Source organism: Hyperoodon ampullatus, assembly GCF_949752795.1.
Source record: "Hyperoodon ampullatus genome assembly, chromosome: X".
Taxonomy (NCBI): domain Eukaryota; kingdom Metazoa; phylum Chordata; class Mammalia; order Artiodactyla; family Ziphiidae; genus Hyperoodon; species Hyperoodon ampullatus.
This window is the reverse complement of record NC_136913.1, coordinates 5350674-5377179: the sequence shown is the minus strand read 5'-3', so window position 1 is coordinate 5377179 and position 26506 is coordinate 5350674. Positions and strand designations below refer to the sequence as shown.

Below are 26506 nucleotides of genomic sequence, written 5' to 3'. Positions count from 1 at the left end.
TAATTAAAAAGTAGGTTGCATAGTCTATGTACTGAACAAATATAGACTGTTGTAATTTTTTTTTAATTAATATGATTGTAGTGGGTCAAGGTGAGAGAGGGAAAAGTTTCCTTGAAAGATTTGGGTGTTTAATTAGACTTTAATTGAAAAGATTATGCTTAGAACAGAGAATTCTGTATATAAAAGAAAGCCTTGGAATGATGACTAGCATAAGAGTACACAGCGTGTGGAACAAACTATACCAACTTAACGGGCATTTTTGGGTTTTGTGTCACCAATTTCACAGCTAGAATGAAGCACATCAACTTGTCGTTTGCAGCGTGTGGGTTTCTGGGCATTTACCACTTGGGGGCAGCATCCGCACTTTGCAAACACGGCAAAAAGCTCCTGAAGAATGTCAAGGCCTTTGCCGGGGCTTCTGCGGGATCCTTGGTTGCTTCTGTCCTGCTAACAGCGCCACAAAAAATAGAGGTAATTAAGTAGTAACTAGGCTGTGTTTCTCATCCAGAAATTACGCCCAAACAACGAAGATGATTGTTAACTATATACTAAGTTAACTGCAGAGAGATAATCCTTTGCCTGGGAAACAGAAAAGGTTGACTTCTTTTAAAATTTAATCATTCGGGATCTCTTCTCTCCATTTGGAAAAGATTATTATTTTGAGTGACAACAAGACAAGGAAATAAAATCCCTTCTTTTACTCTTGAGTGTTTATTTAGTCTTAAGATTCCAGCTTTGTTTCTTTCAAGCAAAGGATATTTCTCCATTAACTGATCATGAGAAGAGCACAGAGCCTGTTCTCAAGGCCTTGAACATGTGGCTGATAAGTCTTTGCTTGCTCCTATTTACAGACAGGCATATAAACTAAAATGTTGGCCTGTAATCTCTTTTTTTAAAATTTTTATTTATTTTTGGCTGCATTGGGTCTTCATTGCTGCACGCGGGCTTTCTCTAGTTGCGGCGAGCAGGGGCTACTCTTTGTTGTGGTGCAAGGGCTTCTCATTGCTGTGGCTTCTCTTGTTGCAGAGCACGGGCTCTAGGCACGCCGGCTTCAGTAGTTGCAGCACACGGGCTCAGTAGTTGTGGCGCACGAGCTTAGTTGCTCCGCAGCATGTGGGATCCTCCCAGACCAGGGATCGAACCTGTGTCCCCTGCATTGGCAGGCGGATTCTCAACCACTGTGCCACCAGGGAAGACCCTGTAATCTCTTTTAAGAGGAATGATATTGTAATTTAATTTGTTTTTCATTCCCACAGTAAGAAGAAACCCTGAATTCCAAGCAGTTTATCTAGAAGTAATAAAAATAAGCATTAAGTATTTCATTTAATGTAATCTGTTTTTAAAGCCTGTTTTCTGCTTCTACACAGCCATCAATGCATTCTCTGTGAGAACTAGCTTCTGCAGGTGGAGAATATTCTATTTGTTAATTACTTACATTCTCTAGCAGCTTGGAATAGTAATCAAATAATGATTAACATTTCCTTGCTCAAGGATGAATTTGTTACATTTAAATGTTGAAATCCACAACATTTTAAACATCAGAAATCTTGTTTTCAAATCTCTGATGAGCTGCTTATGGAAGAGAAACTGGACTTTAGACCAGTTATTCAGAAATCCACTGCTCTTTTTCTCTTTTATATACTAGAAAAGTGATGGAAAATTTTAGAGATTGTACAGGATGAGAACCTGAAATCAGGGAAAGTATACATAAAGTGTGCAAACTCCCCCCAAAGTAGCAGACTCATGTGCTTTGGATTGCAAGCTAGTCCCTCCCAGCTCTTTATTTCCTTTCTGAAGCAGGGGTCTACTAAGGGGTTGTTTACTCCTGTTCAGTGCAGTCTTTCCTTTAGGTGGGAGCAAATCCCGAGCTTTGGATTTGGGTGGATTTGGTTTCGAATCCTCAGCAGATTTTGAAATATATTAAGTGTGATTTAGAATTAGACTGATTTGGAAATACTGTGATCATATAGCCCCTTCATTGAAATTCTGTGATGTTCAGACATTGAATCCTTTACCTGAATTGGAGACTTTTGATATCAGTCCGATTACCTGTTCTTATTTACATTTTCGATAAATTGGAGATCCAGTCGTATTGTCTCATTGTGTTTGTCAGACCTTAGGGATAACTCTTTATCGGGCGCTCACGTTGGCAGGTGGAAAATGATTCTCTGGATTCACCTAGGGCATCCTCCTTTCTCCTTTCTCAAAATCAGTTTTCAGCCATTTGCCTTGAGGTTATTTTCTTTCTTTTCTCTTGAGCATTTGAAATCTACCCCTTGAAGGATGGCTTTGAGCTTTCTTAGGAAACTGTTTTCTACCTACTCAAGTCCCTGTTAGCTCAGTTCTCCCTGTTGGTATATAAGTTCTTCCAGCTTCGTGGTGTTGTGACAGAGATGTGAGTGATGAATCCAGTTCCGAGCTGGTGCACGTACAATTAAGAGCAGCACCTGACGCTGGTGTATTTTAGGTGGCAGGCAGATTTAGACTTTGATATGTTAAAAGCTCAGCGCAGCCAGCCTTTCCTCAGCCCTCAGAATTTGCCAGGCATGGCGTTAGACACAGCGGGGGGCTAACTCAAAGATAAGTGCATTCCTTAATAGGTTTCCAGTGGCGGTGTGTGTGTGTGTGTGTGTGTGTGTGTGTGTAACCAAAAATAACACAAGAAAATAAGCTGGGTGTGAAGTGTGGCTTAGTAGAAAGAGCATACACTGGGGGGGCACCCCCATTTCTCACTTAGAAGTCTACAGCGGCTTTTTTTTTTTTTTTTTTTTTGCTGCCTGTTAGCCCCGACTGGGGGGACTTTTATGAAAGACCCGTGCCCCAGGCTAATCTCCAAGGACTCTGATCCGGTAGAGTCATCGCAAGTCCTTTCTCTGTTGGTGGCGGTGGTGTGAATCTTCAGCACTGTTGTAGAGCTGCAGTCCGAACGTTCCCCGAGGCCACAGGATCGGGGTGGGTGAGGAATTTAATTATGTTGGAGAAGCCTGTAGAGAAATGTGCTCAGTTCCAATTAGAACCCAGCCGTCAAGGATTTTCCACAGGTGGGCAAAGAGCCATGTGAGGTGGTTTAAAAGGGAAAAAAAAAAAAGATTGCAAGTGGCAGACCATATAGCTTGCCTGGGGACCAGGAATGGTGGGTGAGACCAGGCCTCGTGGGGATGCGTGCCTGTGAAGCATCCGACATCTGGGATTGGCTGTATACGGTCCAGGTGCCTTGTGTGATAGGCACAGGGTTCTGGAACCAGAATCGTAATGTTTTTCACAAAACATAGGGTCACCTATTAATTTTCTTTTTCAGCAATGTAACGAGTTTACCTACAGTTTTGCCGAAGAAATCCGAAGGCAGACTTTCGGGGCCATGACACCCGGCTATGATTTCATGGCCCGATTGAGGTACCTATAGAGTACATTTCCCCTACCGTCCCCCCGCCCCCCGAAGCCTGTGAAGACAGAGGATGCTCTGGATACATTGTAGCAAGCTCAGTCGGCATTCTCTCTCCTGAAACATTTACAAGGCGGTCCGTAATGAAAGGTGAATCGTGCAGTGCGTGGCCAAGGCGCTCAAGATGGCTGTGCGCTTGCTCTCTGTACATCCCCTGCTCGACCAGTCCTTGCTTCATCTTCACCCACTACTCTCACAAACGTGCTTCCCTCCTGCCCCAGCTAATCCTGGGCCAGAGCGGCTCCACCTGGTAGTTTATTAAAGGGAGATACCTGCCCTCCACGGTGGGTGTTAAGCTGACGGGCTGTGAGCTGCTAGTTTCTATGGTAACGGACGAGCCCACCTGCCATCCATTCCCCATATAAATGGTGGCGTCCTTCGCCCCCGGCTAGCCAAGATGGCTGCTTGTCGTGGCTGCCGGCTGCCCAACGCGATGGGGGTGTCTCTCCAGGACTCTTTTGCTTTGGCCATGTAAGATTCCCCCATCCAGTAAGCCATAGGTGTCGCTGTCACTGTCTCCGGGCTCTTTCTCGGGTCTCCAGTCTGGGCAGCTACAAGGCTTGCAGGCCCGTGGGGCGCAGCCCGACACGCGGGTCCCTTTTTCTTCTTCAGGAGCGGAGTGGAGGCGATTCTCCCTCCCAACGCGCACGAGCTGGCTCACAACCGCCTGCACGTCTCCATCACCAACACCGAGACCAGAGAAAACTACTTAGTCTCCAGTTTTCCCTGCCGGGAGGACCTCGTTAAGGTAACATGGCCGCATTCCTTGTTGGGGGAAATGAGCAAGTGCTGATATACACACTTCCCCAAACAGTGAGCGCGCCCGCGTTCTTTAGATCCAGCATTGCATACCACGCCTGATAGATGGTACACGCTCCAGAAATCATGCGTCTGGCGGATGCATCCGCTAGTATCCCTCCGAGGCTCCCAGAGGCCTCCGGAGTAGCTCAGTGTTTTTTTGTTTTGTTTTGTTTTTGCTGTACGCGGGCCTCTCACTGTTGTAGCCTCTCCCGCTGCGGAGCACAGGCTCTGGACGCGCAGGCTCAGCGGCCATGGCTCACGGGCCCAGCCGCTCCGCGGCATGTGGGATCCTCCCGGACCGGGGCACGAACCCGCGCGTCCCCTGCATCGGCAGGCGGACTCTCAACCACTGCGCCACCAGGGAAGCCCAGCTCAGTGTTTTTTTCTTGTGATGTTCCGTGTGCTCACGTTTATCCTGGGATTAAACTCGAGTAGCAAGAACCTTTCCTTACGTTGATGTAGATAATACTTCTGCAGTTTGTGTAAGAGTTTGTCTCAGTACTACCGTATTCGGTCCTTCCACAGCCCTGTAAATCAGGCAGCACAGGTGAGATTACTGTCCTTTTGCCGCTTTTTTAAGAGAAGAAACGGGTGGAAAGGTTTTGCGTGACCCACCCCAGGGTGTACTGATTGCCAGTGGGAATCCAGGTCTCTTACCTTTTCACTCTAATGTTCCCTTTCCTTCCTTCCATTTTGCGTTGATGCTTTTCTATCCAAACACATGTGAAAGTTGGTTGGGAAATCATTGTCTCTGGGATAGGTCAGCTGATTTGCAAATACCAGTGCATTGCTAAGGTAATACATTAAATATTTTGAATTTGAAAGGGTGCACTTCTCTTAGAAAAGCCAGGCTATTTTCTTCTTTGTCCTCTTGTGGGAATCGTAGCAAGCTCCAGGTGATACAGAGGACGCGTGTTTGGATACAGCAGCAGGCAATAGATTGAGAGAACTACAAGTTCCACCTGAATTAGATGATAAATGCATTAATTTTTACTATCAAAACTCACTGTTCGAATTTTATGTTTGAATGATATGATTTGAAATACCTAATGAAATGTTGAGCTGACAAGTAAAATTACTTTGTGACTTAAGAGATTAGCATATTTTCACTCCCGTCTCTCACTTATACATTAATAGTCATTCCATCTTAGAAAAATATTTTTCTATAATATTATTATACTCTTGTGTAGACTTAAAAAATAGAAAGGGAGAAGCTGATAATCCGTGCCTGAATTGTCACCAATTGTCAATGCCAACGCAGATATATCAGGCTTGCAGTGGTTAGAATACCTCTTCTTTTTGGTAAGAGAACAAGGTTGGGAGCAAAAGACTATCATCCTATCATGAAACGAGAGGGGAATTCTACCCACAGTTACTACCTTCTCCTTGAGTCTGTCCGTGGCTACTGTATCTACAGTGGCCGAGCCCCTGATGTTTCCTATATCCCGCCCTGATTTACTTACCACTGTTCGCATACGAATTTTACTGCTGTTTACTTAGTTTTTGTCTATCTTCCTTCATGAGAGTGTAAGCTGGGGGTGGGTAGGTGGGTCCAGGGACTGCTGTGTTCTGTCCACTGCTGTATTCCCAGCGCCTGGCACCGTGTCATCTCCATCAACCTGTGCTCCGTGAGTGAATGGGAATGAATAAATCAATGAACTAAGATGGCATCTATTAAAAGAATGAAGAAGCTGGATCCTTCATGTTCAGTGATCTGGACAAAATGTAATTGAGCTCGTTAGTGGCCCAGCTGGGACCACAGTCCAGGCCTCTAACATTCTGCTTGGTAGCCATGCCCCCCTCTGCCAACGCGAGATAAAATCACCCTGTTAATTCCTTTCATGTGGGAGTGTCGTGAGCTGAATAACGTCCCCCAAAGATGTCCATGCTGTAATCCCCAGGACCTGTGAATACGGCGTCTCCCATGGCAAAAGGGATTGTATAAATGGGGTGAAGGTGAGGGTCTTGATGGGGAGGTAATCCTGGGTTATCTGGGCCGACCCAAACTAATTTAATCACACGTGTCCTTAAAAATGGAGACGTTTGCTGGTTCTGAGACGCAGGAGCCTTTGTATGAGGAGGGCACTAGGGGTGCTCCCCTTGACAGCCAGTGAGACAGAGGGACCTCCGTCCTACAGCCAATGGAACTGAATGCTACCAGTATCTGAATGAGCAGGAAACCAGGTTTCCCCTCAAGCCCGCAGGAAGGAATGCAGCCCTGCCAACACCTGGATTTTTTTTGCCCAGGTGGATCCGGGCCCGTGCTCATACATTTATTTGTGTGGTTTTAGCCTTTCAATTTGTGGTAACTTGTTATAGCAGCCATAGCAAATTACTGCAGTAAGCAAGCAGGACTTTTTTTTTTTTTTTTTTTTGCGGTACGCAGGCCTCTCACTGTTGTGGCCTCTCCCGTTGTGGAGCACAGGCTCCGGACGCGCAGGCTCAGCGGCCATGGCTCACGGGCCCAGCCACTCCGCGGCATGTGGGATCTTCCCAGACCGGGGCCCGAACCCGTGTCCCCTGCATCGGCAGGCGGACTCTCAACCACTGCGCCCCCAGGGAAGCCCGCAAACAGGACTTTTTTGATTTGCTTTGTTTTGGATAATAACTACCCAGAGAACTGGTGTCATTACTTGAGTTCACTGAACAGAAGAGAACTAGTTGGCACAAACGTATAACACCTTGTAGGGAGAATCATTGAATAATTAACATGTATCCTAGGTTATACGAGAAGCATTTTAAATGTTTAGTAGAATGCTCTAACCTTTTGCAGAAGCTCAAAGAAAGGAAGGAGAGATGGTTCCTTGACAGCAGATGGTGGCTATAAAAATGTATGAAATGTATGCCTGGAATACTCATGAGCATGTAGTTCAAAAAAGTAAGACTGGTGAAGACTGCAGGAGGGAGGGAGAAGAATACGAAGGGAAAATAAAATATCTCCCCCTCCCCCCAACGCGCACACACGCTGGGCAGTGACATGCTGTGTTCTGATGAAAGAGGCCAGTGGGAGACCGCTGTCTGGGGTGGTGGTTCTGACCGCCTCTTTCAGTGTCAGGGGAGAGAAGAAAGGCGCCGGCCACTCCCCCACGTCCTTAGCTAGAGACCGGAGGGCGCTGAGTTCCAGAAGCCAAGAGGAGAAGCAGCCCACAGTTTGTAACTGGCGTCTCCTGGGAGCTTTGCTTGCCTGGCTCTGATCCCTCAACCTTGGGTTTAATGTCTATGATCTGGGAAGTCTGTAGGTGACAGATGGGAGATTAAGATTGAAACCAGAGGTAGAGCATGTCAAGGATCAATTGCTAGCCAGGACAGGAATGTGGGAGACTACTAAATATTGGTGATTTTTAATCAATGCCTCGTTTATTCTCTTAATTACTAGATTTTTTTTTCTTTTTAATGCCAAGCTCTTCATTATCCACCAGCCGACTGCTGCCGTTTATTACAGATAGACTGTCTGTGTACCTGAAAATCAAACTAGAAACCTGTATCTCAAAGTGTATGCATGGGTGTCCGTGTGTCTGTGTCTTGTTACACTGTCTTGGATTATCACTTGTTTTTTGTGCATCTCCCAGTGTTCCTATTTAGGTCTGTCATTCCCTGATAGTGTCCTCTGAGGCTAATTACGTTTGAGCCTCAGTTTTCTCAACTGTGAAATGGAGATGGAAGCTAATCAGTGTTACCATGGCGAGTAAATTGAAAAAAATCATGTAAAAGTGTGCTTGAAATAGTCAAGTCCTATAAGCTTGTTAATTACAGTCAATATTTAGTAAATAATGAACAAATAAGATAATAAGCCACACACATCACGGGTCAGCATCCCTGTGTAAGTCTGTCATGAAATTTTAAGGTCCCAGCTTTCTTTTTGCAGACTGGGTAGGCTTCACCCTTTCTTAAACATTTTCTTCTTTTACCCCTTATCTTTGTTCATGAGCAACATGCTCACCTACATCTATAAAATCTCGGGAAATGGATTACGACCAAGTTTTTGCTGCCTTTAGGCGTCTGATTTTTACACCTCTTCAACCATTGACCTGGTGTACATTCACCAATGTGCTTGTGTGATGATTCATACTTAAATTATATTAACTTCACTTTTGGTGGCATGAAAAAACTATTCTTTCATCTGATAGTTGCAATGATAGTTGATTATTTTCTGAGAACCTCTTTGGACCAATTATGTGGTCCAAAGACTCATTTTATTTGGGATTGGATTTCCATAGTATTTGGGATCTTATGTCCATGGTGATTTCATTCAGTGCTATGGTCTGAATGTTTGTGTCCCCCCCCAAATTCCTGTGTTGAAATCCTAACCCCCAATATGATGGTATTTGGAGGCAGGGGTCTGTCGGTCATGAGGGTCATGACTGATTAGGTCATGATGAGGTCATGAGGCTGGAGCCCTCATGAATGGGATTAGTGCCCTTGTAAAAGAGACCCCGGAGAGCTCCCTCACCCCTTCTACCATGTGAGGACATAGAAGTGGGTTCTCAGTAGACACTGAATCTACCAGCCCCTTGATCTTGGACTTCTGAGATTCCAGAACTGTGAGAAAATAAACTTGTGTCCTTTCGAAGCCACCCAGTCTGTGGTATTTTGTTGTAGCAGCCTGAGCAGACTGAGACAGGAACTTGGCACTGACAGGTGAGGATGCTGCTGTAACAAATACCTAAAAGTGTGGAAGCGGCTTTGGAGCTGAGTAACGGGCCAGGGGCTCAATGAGTTGAGAGGTGCACGTTAGAAAAAGCCTGCGTTGCCGTCGGTGATTCTGGTGATGACTCGGAAAGAAAAAAAAAAAAAAAAAACTGTAGAGAGAGCCTCCGTCTTCTTAGAGAGACCTGGGTAGTAAAAGTCATAGTGATGAGGTCTCAGACGGAAGCGAGGAAATGCTATCAGACAATGGAGGAAGGGTCGCCCGTGTTATACATTGACCAAGAATAGCAGGATTATGTTCATGTCCTCGTGATCTGGGGATGGTAGAACTTGCAAGTGATGACACTGGATATTTGATGAGGTGATTTCTAAGCAAAGTGTTGAAGGAGCAGCCTGGTTTCTCTTGGCTACTTAGAGTAAAACGCAAGAAGAGAGAAATACTTAAAGATGGAATTGTTCCTCAGAAGCAAAGCAGAACTTAAAGATTTGGAACCTTCTCAGCCTATGCATACTGAAGAGAATAAGAGAGCCTGTTTAGGACACAACAGGAAGGGTGTGGCCATCTGGCCAGATAACCTTGTGATAAGGAGGTTGATGAGTTGGCCGTCTAGACAGAAGCCAGGACCTATATGTAGTCGAAGACCATGGACACAGGCCATTCAGAGATCATCAGGGCAGCTCCCTTCCACCAGAGGCCCCCGAGTGCCAGGACCCCCGCCGGCACAGGGCACTGCAGAGACATCCCACTAGGGCAGTGCCCTGCAGAGCCATGGGGGTGGGGCTAAGCCCCACATTGCCCCGTAACCCCATACTGTAGAGCGCTGATTCCAGCCCTGGGGAGCATCGGCCAGGAGGCCCAGGCACAGAGGCAAATACTCGTCATGGCTCCTTAGCAACTCCTTGATTTGTGGGCCCATTTACCTATTGTGCCCTGAATGTCCCAATGTATACATCTTGCACCTCAACTCACTCATTTTAAGCTCCAGATTTAATTCTGGGCTATCCTTCTTCAGAAGGAAACGTGCAATCAGGAAATCCAAACATATTTCAATATTAGCCTCCCGCAACGCATACTTAGGGAAGTAAACCCTTTATTTAAAAGAAAGTCGTACGCCACCGCCACAGCTCAGCAGGAATGACTTTGAAATCAACCGTGCCATGGAGGGGGAGGGCTAGTGTTCTGGCGCTTGTCTGAATTGGTACAAAGCATCAAATTTGTGTTTAAAACTGACGCCCCGCGTATGTGCTCTGAGAGGGTCTTTTGACATCCCTGAATGCTCTTTGGCACACATACACTCAGGAAGGCGTTCCTGCAGAATGGTGGCCCTCTTGGGAAGAGGAACCCTGTCTCTATTGCCAGGATGTCCTGAATTTCCTTGCACACCGTGAGCATATGCTCTTACAGCAAGACCTTCTCACGTTTAGCCCTGTGAAGGTGAAATAAGGACTGAATTTAAGATTGGTCATTATCTTGAAGACTGGGTGAGACAAATTTGAATCTGTCTTTGAATTTCAACTATACCAGCAGGTTCTGAATGCACAGCCAGATTCTCATTAAACTCCACAGTCAACTTTAGGCGTAAATGAAACTGGTTGACAATTTATTCTCTAAGGAAGCCAGGCCACGTAATTTTCTAAACACCCCTTTTCTATAACATGTAAAATGAAAAGAGCTAGTCTGAACGTGTATTGAATACACACTTGGCCATGCTTTATACAGTTGCTACAGGAAGTCACTGACTTTTATTTTTATCCTTGTGTATTTGGTGAGAAGGAAACAGAAACCAAATCAATGGTTTAACATACATGTAATTCTTAAAGTGCTGGGCTAAGTGACAGGGCAGGAACACTAACTAGGTCCCTGCCTTCTGTATCGGTGTCCTCAACCAAAACAGCCTGCAGACATGGCTAAATGTCCCCAGGGGGCTCAGACCCCCGGCCCCCCAGCTTGAGAACCACTGCCCTAGATGTATCGATATTTGTTGGTGAGAAAAATTTCACTGGAACACCAGTGAGGTAAGACAGTAAAAGCATGTTGAGGCCTAATAGTACATATTTCATGAACTGTCTCCTGCCTTAGAAAATCCTGTTTGCTTGCAGTAAAATGGCAGTAAGCTGACATCGAATTAAGACAAGCCGCTTAGTTCCTAACTATCAAAAGCTAATTTTTCCACTAACCATAGTTTGATATACAAATCACTAGCCCATATAAACTATGACAGAACAAATACACTGATTTTGGGGGGAATGATGGGTATTTTCCAGTTCACTGCACTTTTCCTATCAGTTCAGAGGATTCTTACTGTTACTATATGTATCAAAGTAATTGGATAGCATTTTTCATCTAAACAGCTCAAAAAGAGTTCTAAGCATTAACTTGTGAACTTCACATTATAATTTGACACACGGGAGGTAAAAAACCCACATAATTCTGTTTCTAAGGGTAGTGATTTTTTTTCTTTTTTCTTTTTTTTTTTTTTTGCAGGCCACATTTCTGCTTGTTATAGTGAAGTAAGTCATTACAGTTATAGAGTGTGTTTGGCTGTTTAAAGGCATCTAAGTACTGTAATTTCCCAATATGTGTGCTATCCACAAATTGTTTCAGTTATTGCTATGGTGCAGTGTTGCATTTTTGCCGAATAACTTCATTAAATAGCTGCATTGTGCTTGCAGAAGGTACCTAGGGTCTGTAATTAATTTTTTAAAGGAGTAGCCAACTGATGATAGGGCCAGATTAGTTAGGGTGAAGGCAGTGACCGTAACTGTGAACAGCCTTGCTCTGAAAAATGCTCAGCTGCCCAGGTCAGGGCTACCAGGGGGCTGACGAGGTTGGGCCTGAAGAGGCTTGGTTTCTATCCTGTCGGCCCCTCGGATGGATGTGATCTTGTGCAAATCACCGGAGGGGATGCTCACTCCTGCTTGGCGTCTTTGTGGAGAGGGTGTGGGTAACGTCATGGGGGCCCCACACTGAAAGCTGAGGTTTTGAAATGAATGCCTAAGTGGGGGGCTCGTTTGCATTGACCCTTCTTTGAAGGCTGAGAAATCTTGTGCAAGGGTGTCATCACGCCGTGGGTTAATGCTTTGCTCTCGACACCTTACAGTTCGGAATACTTGCATTATCACTCCACACGGGGCCCAGATGTTGTGTAGCTGATTCTGGCACCCAGCATCAGCCTGGCACAGCAGAGATGTGCAGTAGCACCTGGCATGATCCCTTCCTGTCTCCTGCTAGAGTCCCTTTGTTGTGCTTTGACACCATTGAGTTTGCTTCTACGCCAATCTGAAGCCCCACCACGCTTCTCGGGCCAGCTGTCAGGGGCCCGTGGCTGAGGCCGCGCTTGCACCCAGGACTGATGCTCTGGCGCTCACGTACACCAGCAGCATGGGAGGATGCTGTTTCCCCACTAGGGAGGGTCTTCATTCCTACTATGGAGAAGGGGGTGGTACCTGCAGGTATCAGTAGCATCCGGCTGTGAAGGAGATGCAGACCCTTTCCCGTCTGTGGGATCTTTGGTCACGAGGAGCCATCGCATAAGAAAGTCTGTGCCAAGTCCCAGCGGTGTCGCAATACAGTTGTGTCAGGTCGCCGCCCACAGAGGAGTGTCCTATAGGAATCACGTTATGCTGGTGACTGGGTCTCTCATTTACTTGCACTTCAGAATAAAGCAGCTATTTTAAAAAACTTTTATTGGAGTATAGTTGCTTTACAATGTTGTGATAGTTTCAGGTGTACAGCAAAGTGAGTCAGCTATACGTATACATGTATCCCTCTTTTTTGGATTTCCTTCCCGTTTAGGTCACCACAGAACACTGAGTAGAGTTCCCTGAGCTATACAGTAGGTTCTCATTAGTTATCTATTTTATACATAGTATCAATAGTGTATGTATGTCAACCCCAATCTCCCAATTCATCCCATCCCCCCTTCCCCCCTTGGTATCCATAGGTTTGTTCTCTACATCTGTGTCTCTGATTCTGTTTTGCAGATAAGATCACCTATACCATGTGCATTCTAGATTCCACATAGATGCATTAATATACAGTATTTGTCTTTCTCTTTCTGACTTACTTCACTCGGTACGACAGTCTCTAGGTCCATCCACGTCTCTACAAATGACCCAGTTTCATTCCTGTTTATGGCTGAGTAATATTCCATTGTATATATGTACCACATCTTCTTTATTCATTCCTCCGTTGATGCACATTTAGGTTGCTTCCATGTTCTAGCTCTTGTAAATAGTGCTGCAGTGAACACTGGGGTGCATGTGTCTTTTTAAATTATGGTTTTCTCTGGGTATATGCCCAGTAGTGGGATTGCTGGGTTTTGAGAGCGGACCTCACAAATCATACTTACAGCATTCTTTCTTTGGGGGAAATGCCCTCTGATCTCTAAAGAATTCTAAGTGGATGATGTACAAATCATTTTGGGGACCATAATCCAGTTCTGAATAATATCTACTTGCAAAAAAAATCTCGTGAACTCTCTGACAACAAACAGCCATGGAGTCTTCAATTATCAATTGAAGGATTGGAGCTTAAGTATTCCATATCTAATACTGTATCTTTCCAAATAGAACACTAGCGATTTGAAAACTGCATTGCAGAATAAAACTTGTACATGTCAGAAAAGCTCCCAGAGCTCAGCTTCTTCTGTGGGAAGAAATGGCAATATTTTAAATGGCAATCTTTTTCGACTTTTTAAATGGAAGAGAAAGTATAATTGGTACCCCTCCCTGCCAGTGTCTCATTACATATCCAGGCGATGTAACTAGCCCATGAAATGTGCTACATCCTGGCGACATAAATGAAAACATCCCCTGAGCTGTAATAACCAGAGGGGTTTGCTTCTCTGGAAGATAGAGTGAAACTTTCAAATAATTCTTACAGTGTAGGATAGAACGTCGTAAATAACTTACCTGCAACCTGTACACACTCAGGAATTTAGACTTATCTGGACTTTAATTATGTAATGACTTGGCTGTCTACAGTTTAAGTGCCAGTATTACTCGGGTGAAGTGGATGGAGTTGGAGAACAATGAATTGTGTATATCTCTTTAAGGTCTTTTCTGATATCAATAAATGTCATCTTCTATTTAAGGGTGTCCCACTGTGCACTTCAAATACACGGAACTTATTTTATTGTTGTAGTAAATTTTTGTACGTTTAAACAATTTTAATATCATAGTAGGTGACATGAAATGTATCGTAGGAATGTTAATGCCTCCTTTCACAAGCTGTTTCTTTATCCGTCTAGGTCCTGTTAGCCAGCAGCTTTCTGCCCATTTACGCAGGACTAAAACCAGTGGAATACAAAGGACAGGTAAGATGCTTACAACTGACAAATGATCAGTAAATCCCGTGTTCATACGTTTCCTTCGAAAGATCCAATTGTATTATTATTCTGGTGGCTCCAACTCCATTTGTATGACTTGTTTCCCCATAGTTTTGTTTCTATTTAGCAGAAAAAACAAAAAAAATCAAGTGCAGGTGCTGTGGTGCCCTATCACCTGCACACTTGCACACACACACCGATAACCAGACACAATATCTATTCAACACACACCAGAGTTAAAAGTTGTGTGATCAAACACAGTAGCTATTTAATACATAAACCGGAGATATGCATCTCAGCACCAAATACAGTATCTATTTAACCCACGCCAGAGATACATACTTTTTGTCATCAAATACACTGTCTCTTTAACACCTACTCAAGATCAGGCACATATTCATGGATGATTAATGCCATTTGTTTTATATATACATGATATGTACGTATTCATTCATAAATGTGCACAGGAAAAGTGTTTAATAGCTGTCATTCATTCTTTCACTTTGAAGGCCCAGCACAGGGCCTGTGCTCAGTGAATGCATGATCTTACAACCAAGGAACTGACTTTTGCAAATCTCTTAGCTAATGTGATTGGGCATCTGTCCGTGTTCTGACCTTGTCAGGCCTTGTGATTTTCTTTCTCTGAGTTTTCCTGGTCATTCCTGCCCTTTTCTGTGCTTCTCATAGGATCCTTGGCCCAAAGCAGTCTGCCCTGGGACGGTTGTCTCAAACGGGCAGATGAGGAGGGTGACGCTGAGTCACTGGATGAGGCCATGTAGATGGACAGCCTAAGAGTGGACCATCAGGTCCAACTTGGACTCTGTTTATTACCTATATGCATACAGTATGTTGTTTGCAGTGATGGGCTTACATGTTGTAGGCTAAAACCCTCTTTGTGACCAAGTAGAAACATAATATACATTGAATTTTTTAAAGCAGCATAAAATAAACATAAGCTCATGGAAACCCAGGTGTTTTGTTGTTGTTGTTGTTGTTTTGGGTTTTTTTTTTTTTTCCTATTTTGGATACTGCCTCTCAGAGCTAGCAGATACTCAGTTACCAAGGAGTATGATCTTTGCTGTCATTTGAAGATTTGAGAGGTACCCCCTTTACATAATGATTTTAAAGTAAGTTAAGTAGTATTTTCTCTTAGAGCCGTAAAAAAATCAACATTTATTTTTACATATAAATTTCGAATACAGATGCTATCAAAATCAACTTTACATTATGATTATGACCTTTAATTTTATGATCTGAAATGTAATGATTTTACTTCACGCTATTGCTTGATAATATATAATCATGACAGAAATGGCTAAATGGTAGAAAAAAATATGCAAAATGCTCAGGTGTTTCATGAGATTGTATATGATCATGAAAAGGGGATTCAGAATCCAAGAATCAACAGAACTTCTGTTGTGATAGATAAATTAAGAGGTGGTGACTGAGAACGTGGGATGTAGGTATAGTAAGGAAGTGATGGAAAGGAGATGGGGAGAAAAGGAGGGATGGAATCAAGGCTAGAAGAGAGCTGAGTCCCAGAAGCCTAGTATATTCTAAGACTATGCTAAACATTTCCCGTGTTTAATTAGTAATAACCGTATTATGAAGGAGATGCGGGTGGTAATGGCTCCTAGTTTCTTCCAACATACACTGTCCTCTTCTTCCTTAGTAACAGAAACCCAATTTTTTTCTGGGCCTGTTACCATGTAGATAAAAGACCACATTCTCCAGCTTCCCTTGCAGCTAGGTGTGGCCACCCCCTTATGTGCTGGCAGTGAGAGGTAGGCCGAATTACTGTGGGACTTACAGGAAGGGAGGTTGTGTACCTTTCTTTCCTTCCTGCTGCCTGGGACTTAGATGTGATGACCAGAGCTCTGGCAGCTGTTCTGGATCATGAGGTCACAGATCACACCCTAGACAGAGACAAATAATGAGATGCAAAGACCTGGGCCCTGAGTGACTTGAGGAGGGGGACCTTACCAGGCCACCTTCTGTATTTCTTTTACCAGGAAAAGTAAAACTTCTGTATTTATTGCTTTCTATTGGATGCATTAGAGTCCACTCCCATGTGCTGTAGGGATTATTACTCCCATATTTTACAGATGAGGAAATTGAGTTGTAGAAACATTTTCACTTCACTGAGGTCACCAGGCTTAGTAAGGGGGTCACTTTCCCAGGATGATGTCTAATGTTTGCATCTGTGCTGTGCCTCTTGCTTTACTTTGCCTTGGTCATTCCTTTAAAAAAAACATCTCCCTTATTTTATTTCTGTCCCTCCCCATCCCCACTGTTCCAGGTGTATGACAGGAAGCCTAGGAATAGTTAGAGGGTGAAATGTTCTCAGTTGAATTTCCTGCTATGTGATTGAATACTTAGATGGGAACATGAAAGGGCAGCCTCAATTAAACAGGGAATGCAGCACCTGGAGGTGTGAGAAAAAAGGGACCTTGGGAGGCAGGACAGGCCTTGCTGATGACTGACATCTGTGCACAGTTGGCACGTCATAATTACTTGTTGAATAGAACCTAATGTCTCCAGAAAGCGTTCGGTTTACCTTGGGTGTTTAATGAAGCCCAGGAAGAGGGGCCCCCGTGCACACAATGATTGACAGTGTGCTCCTCGGAGACCTGGCTTCGTGTTACAGCCACACAGCGGCGACTTGCCAGTGCCCTTGTGTGCTTGCTATGGACTCTGTCAGCCCCCTCCCTTCCCTCAGCTGAATACGCTTTCTAGACCAGGTTAGTCTGGAGAATCGCTCCATTTTCAGGGACATGCGAACTTTGCTTTAAATGCAGTGTTTTGCTGTGGGTGTGAGCTTTTCCCAATTCCATCAAACTTTGTGTCACACTTTCTCCCGTTCTGGGTTTTGATGCTTTTGTGGAGGTCAGGTTTTGATTTGCTGGTTGGCCTTGGTGGTTTTTCTGAAGCGATGGAGGTTGCAGCAGCAGGGAGGGCAGAGAGAGCTCAGCATCGCTTGGGTTTGAGGCAGACCAACAGGTGTCCTGAGCTGCTTCTGCATGCAGCTCCTGTTCAACCCGCTGACCACTCATCTCCACGTCCAGTGTCACTTAGCTATGGAACATACTGGGTTTCACTAATACTTATTTGTGGACCTGATATTTTTATTGAAACAAATCTTTTATTAATCACGTAGAAGTTTCATACCTTCATAAGACTTAAAATTGACTTAAGCCACAGTAAATAACAGCATGATTCCTTCCTAAACTGTCTGCCAGTTGTTCGAAGTGGTACAACATCTTGGAAAACGGCTTGGTTTTCCTAATTTTTTATTTTTTGAATTTTTAGAATTCATTCATTAATTAATTTAAAATGTTTATTTATTTATTTTTGGCTGCCTTGGGTCTTCGTTGCCGCGGGCGGGCTTTCTCTACTTGCCGAGAGGGGGGCTACTCTTCACTGCAGTGCGCAGGCTTCTCATTGTGGTGGCTTCTCTTGTTGTGGAGCACGGGGTCTAGGCAAGTGGGCTTCAGTAGCTGTGGTAGGCTGGCTCAGTAGTTGTGCCGCACGGACTTTGTTGCTCCGCGGCACGTGGGATCTTCCTGGACCAGGGCTCAAACCTGTGTCCCCTGCATTGGCAGGTGGATTCTTAACCACTGCACCACCAGGGAAGTCCCTGGTTTTCCTAATTTTTTAAAAAGTTTTTGTCGCTTTCTCTGGCTTTATCTTAGGAGACTGTTTTTAGCACCGTACTTATACTTGATATTCATTAACAATTGAATAAATGAATAAATGGAAATAAATTGAAGTTCAATCTTACCATTTTTACCAGTGGATTTTCCTTCAGTGTACATGGCCTCTTTCCAGTGAGTGAATAAGCTGTGGGAATGTGCCTACTTTCAGAGCACGTTTTCACAGGTTCTGGTCATCAGTGTGGAACAAGAATAAGGATTTTCAAGAGGAGCTCTTAACTGATCAGTTTTTGTTTTTGTTTTTTTAATATTTATTTATTTAGGCTTTGCTGGGTCTTAGTTGCAGCACGCGGGATCTTTTTAGTTGCAGCATGCAAACTCTTAGTTGCGGCATGTGGGATCTAGTTCCCCGACCAGGGATCAAACCCGGGCACCCTGCACTAGGAGCTCGGAGTCTTACCCGCTGGACCACCAGGGAGATCCCTGATCAGTGTTTTTTTGTTTGTTTTTTTGTTTCATTTTAAGACATGGCATTAGTGTTGGCAAGTGACTATTTTATTGTTATTTTGATATTTTAATCTGTGGAACTGTGATGCAGGTCACAAGAAGAGCTATAGGTTTGGTTTTTGCTCTGGGTTAGATTTCAAGTAATATTTTAACAGTGTATTGTATAGAGAATATTTATCACTGTATTCTAGTCATTGAGCCTTTTGCATGGGTTATGAATTATTAATCTTTTCATTATTGGCATATCTGTGGGAAGGAGAATTGTAGAATACTCTGTTACTATGTATTTATATACAATTATTATTACAGTCCTTTGGCTTCTATTTCTTCATGATTTAGACATGTCACGAGGATACATAGCTCAATCACTGTCATAGCGAACGGTGGTGGCTGGCTGGGCGACCAGCTAGCTTTGGCTTGATGGAACTCTGGTTATCAATTTACAGCTATGCTGAAATAGCAGCTCTTATTTTTCATCGGCTTTTTAAATTCTGCATGTCTATTTGATTTTTGTAAAAATAGGTTAGTTTTCCAGGGAACATCTTCTATTAATAAATAGCACTTGTAGAATTTCAACTGCTAGAGTTTCCTGAAAGTTGGGTATATGGAATCACCATTTTTGAGCAACCTTCAGAAATCCAAAAATTAAGTCGGCAATTTACCAAAAATCATTATTTAGCACAAGTCAGTACTGCAGGTGTTCTCAACCAGTTTTTAATTTTTTTAATTTTATTTATTTTCACCTGTCACCCTTTCATTAAAAACTCTCCTATGTCTCTTGTCCCCTCCTGTGTTTCTTCATCCCAAATGGTAGATTCTGACCTGTGTCCTGGGGGGTGGGTATCTATTTGACATAAACACACTCCCTCTCCCTTCTCCCCTCCCCCCTTCATCCCTCCCCCTTCCTCCCTCTCCCCTCACCCCTCCCCCTCCCTCCCTCTCCCCCTCCTCCTCTCCTCCCTCTTCCCCTCCCCCTCTTCCTCCCTCTTACCCTTCCCTCTCCCACCCACCCTCTCCCCCTCCCTCCTTCCTCCCTCTCCCCCCTCACGCTTCACCCTTCCTCTCTCCCCCTTCCTCCCTTTCACCCCTCCCTCCTTCCTCCCTCTTACCCCTCCCTCTCCCCTCCCCCTTCCTCCCTCTCCCCTCCCCCTTCCTCCCTCTCCCCTCCCCCTTCCTCCCTCTCACCCCTTCATCCCTCTCCCCCTCCCCCCTTCCTCCCTCTCCCCTCCCCCTTCCTCCCTCTCCCACTCACTCCTTCCTCCCTCTCCCCTCCCCCTTCCTCCCTCTCACCCCTTCCTCCCTCTCCCCCTCACCCCTTCCTCCCTCTCCCCTCCCCCTTCCTCCCTCTCCCCCTCCCTCCTTCCTCCCTCTCCCCTCCCCCTTCCTCCCTCTCCCCCTCCCCCTTCCTCCCTCTCCCCTCCCCCTTCCTCCCTCTCCCACTCACTCCTTCCTCCCTCTCCCCTCCCCCTTCCTCCCTCTCACCCCTTCATCCCTCTCCCCCTCACCCCTTCCTCCCTCTCCCCTCCCCCTTCCTCCCTCTCCCCCTCCCTCCTTCCTCCCTCTCCCCTCCCCCTTCCTCCCTCTCCCACTCCCTCCTTCCTCCCTCTCCCCCTCCCCCTTTCTCCCTCTCCCTTCTCCTCCTCCCCTTCTTCCCTCTGCCCCCTCCCCTTCATCCCTCCCCCTTGTCCCTCTCCCCCTCCCCCTTCCACCCTCTCACCCCTCCCCTTCCTCCCTCTCCCCTTCCCCCCTCCCCTTCCTCCCTCTTCCCCTCCCCCTTCCTCCCTCTCCCCCTTCCTCCTCTCCTCCCCCTTCCTCCTCTCCTCCCCCTTCCTCCTCTCCTCCCTCTTCCTCTTCCCCTCTTCCTCCCTCTCCCCCTCCCTCCTTCCTCCCTCTCCCCCCTTCTTTCCCCCCTCACCCTTCACCCTTCCTCTCTCCCCCTTCCTCCCTCTCGTCCCTCCCTCCTTCCTCTTCCCCCTCCCCTTCCTCTCTCCCTCTCACCCTCCTCCCTCTCCCCTCTCCCCCTCCCCTTCCTCCCTTTCCCTCCTCTCCCCACTCTGTTCTGAGTCATGCCCAAGAACCTTGTGTAGGCGTGACTGTTTGTTCTCTATATCATGACAGCAAACAAGGCATGTTTGTAACTAAAATTTTTTTTTTCAAACCTCCTTCACTTCCCCTGATCCGCTTCCCCTCAGCCCTGCAGAAACAGTTCTGGTCTTCCCCGCCTCCACTATGTCTTACAGTGTGTGAGGAAGAACAGTGAGTGTGGAGTGAATGGACCAGCTCCACCCCTTTTGCCAGCGTGCTTTCCAGCAGGGCTGGCAAATATTTTCTTTTTTTTTTTAATTGAAGTAAAGTTGATTTACAGTCTTGTGCCAATCTCTTCTGTACAGCAAAGTGACTCAGTTATACACAGAGACATTCTTTTTTCATATTCTTTTCCATTCTGTTTTATCCCAGGAGGTTGGATATAGTTCCCTGTGCTGTACAGTAGGACCTTGTTCATCCATCCTATACATAATAGTTTGCATCTGCTAACCCCGAACTCCCAGCCCATCCCTCTGCCTCCTGCGCTCCCCCTTGACAACCACAAGTCTGTTCTCTGTGTCTGGGAGTCTGTTTCTGTTTCGTAGATAAGTTCATTTGTGTCAGATTTTAGATTCCACATATAAATGGTGTCATATGGTATTTATCTTTCTTTTTCTGACTTACTTCACGCAAATATTTTCTGAAAGTATCAGATACTAACTGCTCTCTGCCTTGTGGGACATACTGTCTGTATCACCACAACTCCTCAACTTTGCTGTTTTGTGGGGAAGCTCTTTGAAGTGGGAAATGTCATGGCTGGGTGCCAATAAAACTTCATTTCCCGAAGCAGGTGGTTGCCCAACCCCTGACCTAGAACAAGTAACCCTGCCAGCATCAATTTCCTTTTCTGTAAAATGAGGAAACTGAACATACTGCTAGCATGACCCTCCTACCCAGTAGGGTCATAGTAAAGATCAAATTAAATGATAACATGAGAGGCTGTTTAATAAACCATTAGGCCCTGTGCCATGGTATTCATAATAATTATAGATATAAATGTCTCATTCAGTCTTCCAAAAAAAGTACTTTAAAAATTTATTTTATTGAAGTATAGTTGATTTACAATGTTGTGTTTAATTTCTGCTGCACAGCACAGTGACTCAGTTATACACATAGATACATACTTTTTCATATTGTTTTCCATTACTCTTTATCACAGGATATTGAATATAGTTCCCTGTGCTCTGCAGTAGGACCTTGTTGTTTATCCATTCTATATATACTAGTTTGCATCTGCTAACCCCAAACTCCGAATTCCTCCCTCCCCCACCCTCCTTCCCCCTGGTAACCACAAGTCTGTTCTCTAGGTCTGTGAGTCTGTTTCTGTTTTGTAGGTAAGTTCATTTGTGTCACACTTTAGGTTCCACATGTAAGTGATATCATATGGTATTTGTCTTTCTGGCAAAAGTATTTTTTGTTGACTTGGTTTTTGAGCAAAATACACTTAAAGCAAATTCAGCCCTGCATCGCGGTTCCATCGTGAGCATATCACAGTGTGGAATGCACATCCAGGCGCACACTGGGTGTTGTGGAAACACTTGCTAGATGAACAAATAAGCCCTTTCAGCTGAAGTGACCACCTCGGGTTTTAAAGTTTCCTCTTTAATTATGTAACAAGAGTTGCTGGAATTCGTGAGCCTCGCATGTACCCATAACATGTCATGTGTAAGGCAGAGGTTGACACGTACTGACAGATGAATACCCTGCCGGGCTTGGGTGTGACAGGTGCCATTACCCTTTAGAATAAGTGCATTAGCTCTGGTTTCCAGTGCTGTCACCCTCAGAGGACAGTCACGCTACACCCCCTACCCCACCATGGGACACGAGGTTTTCTTCTCTACTGAGTAGTTGTGCCTTCACAACTCTCTGGGCTTAGGCAGTGGACCTTACCATGGAGCACGTTTAGAATATGGTCAGAGATGGGAATCAAGGGTATTAGGACAAGTGACAGCAACTGCGGGGACAGAAGCTAGTTTGATTTTTGAAACACATTTTGCCCGGGAATTTTTTTTTTTTTTTTTTTTAACGTATTTGGGCCTTCCCTTTCCTTTGAGGATGACGGTGCTAGGTACTGAAACTAACCAACACAGGGCAAAACTACCCTGGGAAGACCCATGAGGAAAATTTTGGAATCCTAGGACTCATGGCAGTAGTTCCCAGCTTATGGAGTGCTGTCCACGAGGTGGGAATAGGGGACTGACCCGGAGGAATGTGTTGCAAACAGTCAGAATCATGGCCAGGAGTATATAAAGTGCAGAATTTTAAACCGTCTGTACCACACGCAGTATATTTGCAAGGAGGAATGTTGGCTGCTGTTGGCGTCGTTTCCAGAAGTTTTGCTAGAATCTGAGTGCCCGAGTGTGTGTGTGTGTGTGGTTGTTGGGAGTGATACAGCTCTGGAGAGCATGAACCAGGAGTAAGATGCACACTGCATTGAGAACATCGGAGCTGGTGGGCTTATGGTGACACAGGAGTCAGTAACGCTGAAAATCGAATCAAGTCATTTGATAAGCTATGTGTTTTCCCTAGTCATTTATCCAATCAGAATAAGCTAACAAGAGCGAACAAAACTTGGAAAAAAAGATCTTCAGTTCCCTGGAACCTCAGTCATTAGCCCTATGGTAGATTAGAACACTTAGCAATTTAATGAGCCAGACTGACCTTCTCTTCCTTAAGTTGAATAAATCAGGTGAGTTCTCAGTTAAGTTATATGACCCTTGGTACATAGTTTTAATTTCCCTTGATGAAACCTGTATGAATTTTTACATCATTGGTGAGATATTCTACTGAGGATAAGAAAGGTAATTTTGGAAGGTGTCTTTTTTGTTCTCTCTCTAGGTACTATCCTATTCCAGAAATTGGTATCTACACCCAAAGCAATCAGGGAAGAAAAAAAAAAGCTCCAGGTCAATAAGGCACAGAACCAGATATCTGGGGGCCTTCTCACTACAAACCTCCCTTTTGTAGACTGTGTTTGTATAGTTGTGTGCGTGTGTATATATGTATGCGTATTTCCACATACACATATTATACACAAACATATGTGTGCTCTATAATAAACATAATTATATGTGTTTTGTTCTTTTAAAAATAATGACAATAAGCGAAATAATCTAGGTCAGGTTCATTTTAATCTAATCTATTTATGTTTTCTCCTCCACCAAAATGCAATTCCCTCAACAGAAATTTTCAACACATTTTCACCTTTTATTACTTTCTTTTATTCCCTTTGGGGGGAGTTGGTGGCTGGCTGAGGCCTTTGTAAACAGTGCAGTACTGATCATTTAGTAACCAGCTCTAGAAGTCAAAACAAGAAAGACATTTAAAAAAAGATGTTAGAAAAGAGGAATGAACAGTTTTAACTGAGTTAAGGATGCTTTACTTTATTTTTTTATTTTTTAAATCTTTGGCTGTGTTGGATCTTCGTTGCTGGGCATGGGCTTTCACTAGTTCCGCAGAGCAGGGGCTACTCTTCGTTGTGGTGCACGGGCTCAGTAGTTGTGGCTCGCGGGCTTCAGTAGTTGCAGCACGTGGGCTTCAGTAGTTGCGGCACATGGGCTCAGTAGTTGTGGCGCACGGGCTTAGTTGCTCCGCGGCATGTGGGATCTTCCTGGACTGGGGATCAAACCCATGTCCCCTGCATTGGCAGGTGGATTCTTAACCACTGCGCCACCAGGGAAGTCCCAGGATGCTTTATTCTAACTGGTTTCTTGCTCCTCAGCCCACCTTCTTGCTGTCTCCACAAAAGATTCTTTTGTGCAGCATTCTCCACAATTTCCAGCCCCCCGCCTTTTTCTTTTCACATCCCCTGCAGGGTATTTCCAATTCAGATACAGCTGGGAGCATTTGAACTTCAGCGTTGCATGTGTGCTTATTTATTTATCGTTAAAGCTGATTCTGTTAACATGTGGGCTCAAGGACCGATGGAGACTCTTTTGCCTTGAAACAGTGTAAGGAGTATTATCATCTTTGTGTTTCTTCAATCCTTTCCCAGTGTACCATTCTGCACAAGCCTCTAGAAGCTTCTCTGACCTGCTCTGTCCACGCCTTTCCTTTGAGCTTGGGTCTGAAAGCACAGAATCTCTACTGAGTAATGTTCCTGTTTAACACAGCGCCCCTCCTCCCCAATTCTTCAAGGCTTGAAGACCTTACATACTCAGGAACCGCTTTGGCAATGGAAGGGTTTCTGGCGGTTCTATTTATTTTTAAGTTTGCTACAGAAAATACCAATTTCCAGTTCTTAGGATAAAAGTAGAACCTTCTGGGACTTCCCTGGCAGTCCAACGGTGAAGACTCCGCGCTTCCACTGCAGGGGGGCACAGGTTCCATCCCTAGTCGGGGAACTAAGATCCCACAAGCCACGCAGCACAAACTCCCGTTTTGGGGACGGCTTGCTCAGTGTCACAGTAAACCTGGCTTTGCATTCTGATTAGATCATGAATCCCAGCCTAATTCCCCATGGCTTCTTATGCAAGCACCGTCATCAGTAAAAATTTAGGTACTTCTTATGTGAAATGATCCACTTAAAGCTTTTAAACAATTGGAGAGACTTCCTGATTCCGTTCAGGGTTCTTATTATATGGGTTAATGATATGCATACAAAGATTTGCTTTGCTTCCAAAACAAACCTAATCTGACGGGTCCTGATAAATCGTAAGTTAAGGGCGTTCCCAAGGCATGCACTGTTAGAGGAAAGGGTCCTTTTGGGGAAATGCATGCTCATTTTCTTCACATGGGAGGGATGCTGTCGACAGGTGCTGATGAGCGGTGTGCTTTCCACAGAAGTGGATAGACGGAGGCTTTACCGACAGCCTACCTCTCCTGCCTGTAGGCCGGACAGTGACCATCTCACCATTCAGCGGGCGAATGGACATCTCCCCGCAGGACAAAGGGCAGCTGGATTTCTATGTGACCATCACCAAGCAGGACATACTGGTGAGTAATGATGTTCACTGGTAAGTGAAGCCTCTTCATCTCCGAGAACTTTCCACGTGCTTCCAGAACTTTGGCAACTCAGTTTTATGTACAAATCGCATAAATATCTTAAATAATCTACACGTGTCACGCATATGGACATGACTGTTACTATCAACAGTCTATTTGTGAAACATTTTCCATGTCTTCACTTATTTTTCAGGGCAGTCTACTGGGCAGGATTTCAGTGCACTTTTAAATTAGATCATTTAGTTGTTTTAAAAGCTGGCAGGAATTAAGTAGGTAAACACATCAGAGAAAAACTTAGGACCTAACAGAATAACTTACATAAAAATGTGGATTCCCTTCATCTCGTCGCATAGTTCTCAGCAGGAGGTGATATTGTACGCAGGAGACACTGACAGGGTCTGGAGACAGTTTTGGTCATCACGTCTGGGGTGTGTGCTGGCGTCTAGTGGGTGGAGCCCGGGGACGCTGCTCAGCATCCTGCAGTGCACAGGACGGTCCCACCACAAAGAAGCATCTGGCTCAAAACGTCAGTGGTCCCCAGGCTGAAAAACCCTCATGCAGCGTATGGGTGGGGGTGAATTTTTAAATTTAATTTTCTTCCTCCTGATTTTTTTTTAATTGCTAGTAGCACCTATGATAAGAAAGCTTAGGTTACAGAGATGATGTCCATTTACCTGTACTGTGATATCCTCCAGCTTCCGTTTGTCTTTCTGTCCTAGTTGTCCATGGCAAACTTGGTGAGGCTTCACCAAGCCCTTTTCCCACCAAGCGAGACGATAATGGAATCACTATATCATCGTGGCTTTGATGACACCATCAAGTTTTTACTTAAAGAAAGTTGGTTTGAATACAACGCTTAAAACTTTACAATGCAAAACACATTTCAGACCTTTTTTTTTTTTTTTTTTTTTGCAGTACGCGGGCCTCTCTCTGTTGTGGCCTCTCCCGTTGCGGAGCACAGGCTCCGGACGCGCAGGCCCAGCGGCCACGGCTCACGGGCCCAGCCGCTCCGCGGCACGTGGGATCCTCCCGGACTGGGGCACGAACCCATGTCCTCTGCATTGGCAGGCGGACTCCCAACCACTGCGCCACCAGGG

General features: G+C 44.9%; 1 protein-coding gene across 1 annotated transcript; it reads left to right on the top strand.

Annotated features, from left to right (window-relative positions):
- Window positions 1-291: 291 nt before the first annotated feature.
- On the top strand, window positions 292-26454 carry PNPLA4 (patatin like domain 4, phospholipase and triacylglycerol lipase; the record flags this gene model as incomplete). Its single annotated transcript, XM_079728202.1, has 6 exons — window positions 292-471; window positions 3299-3393; window positions 4055-4190; window positions 14143-14208; window positions 25248-25400; window positions 26129-26454. 6 exons carry the CDS (start codon window positions 292-294, stop codon window positions 26267-26269), a joined length of 771 nt encoding a protein of 256 aa, XP_079584328.1. The 3' UTR covers window positions 26270-26454.
- Window positions 26455-26506: the final 52 nt, after the last annotated feature.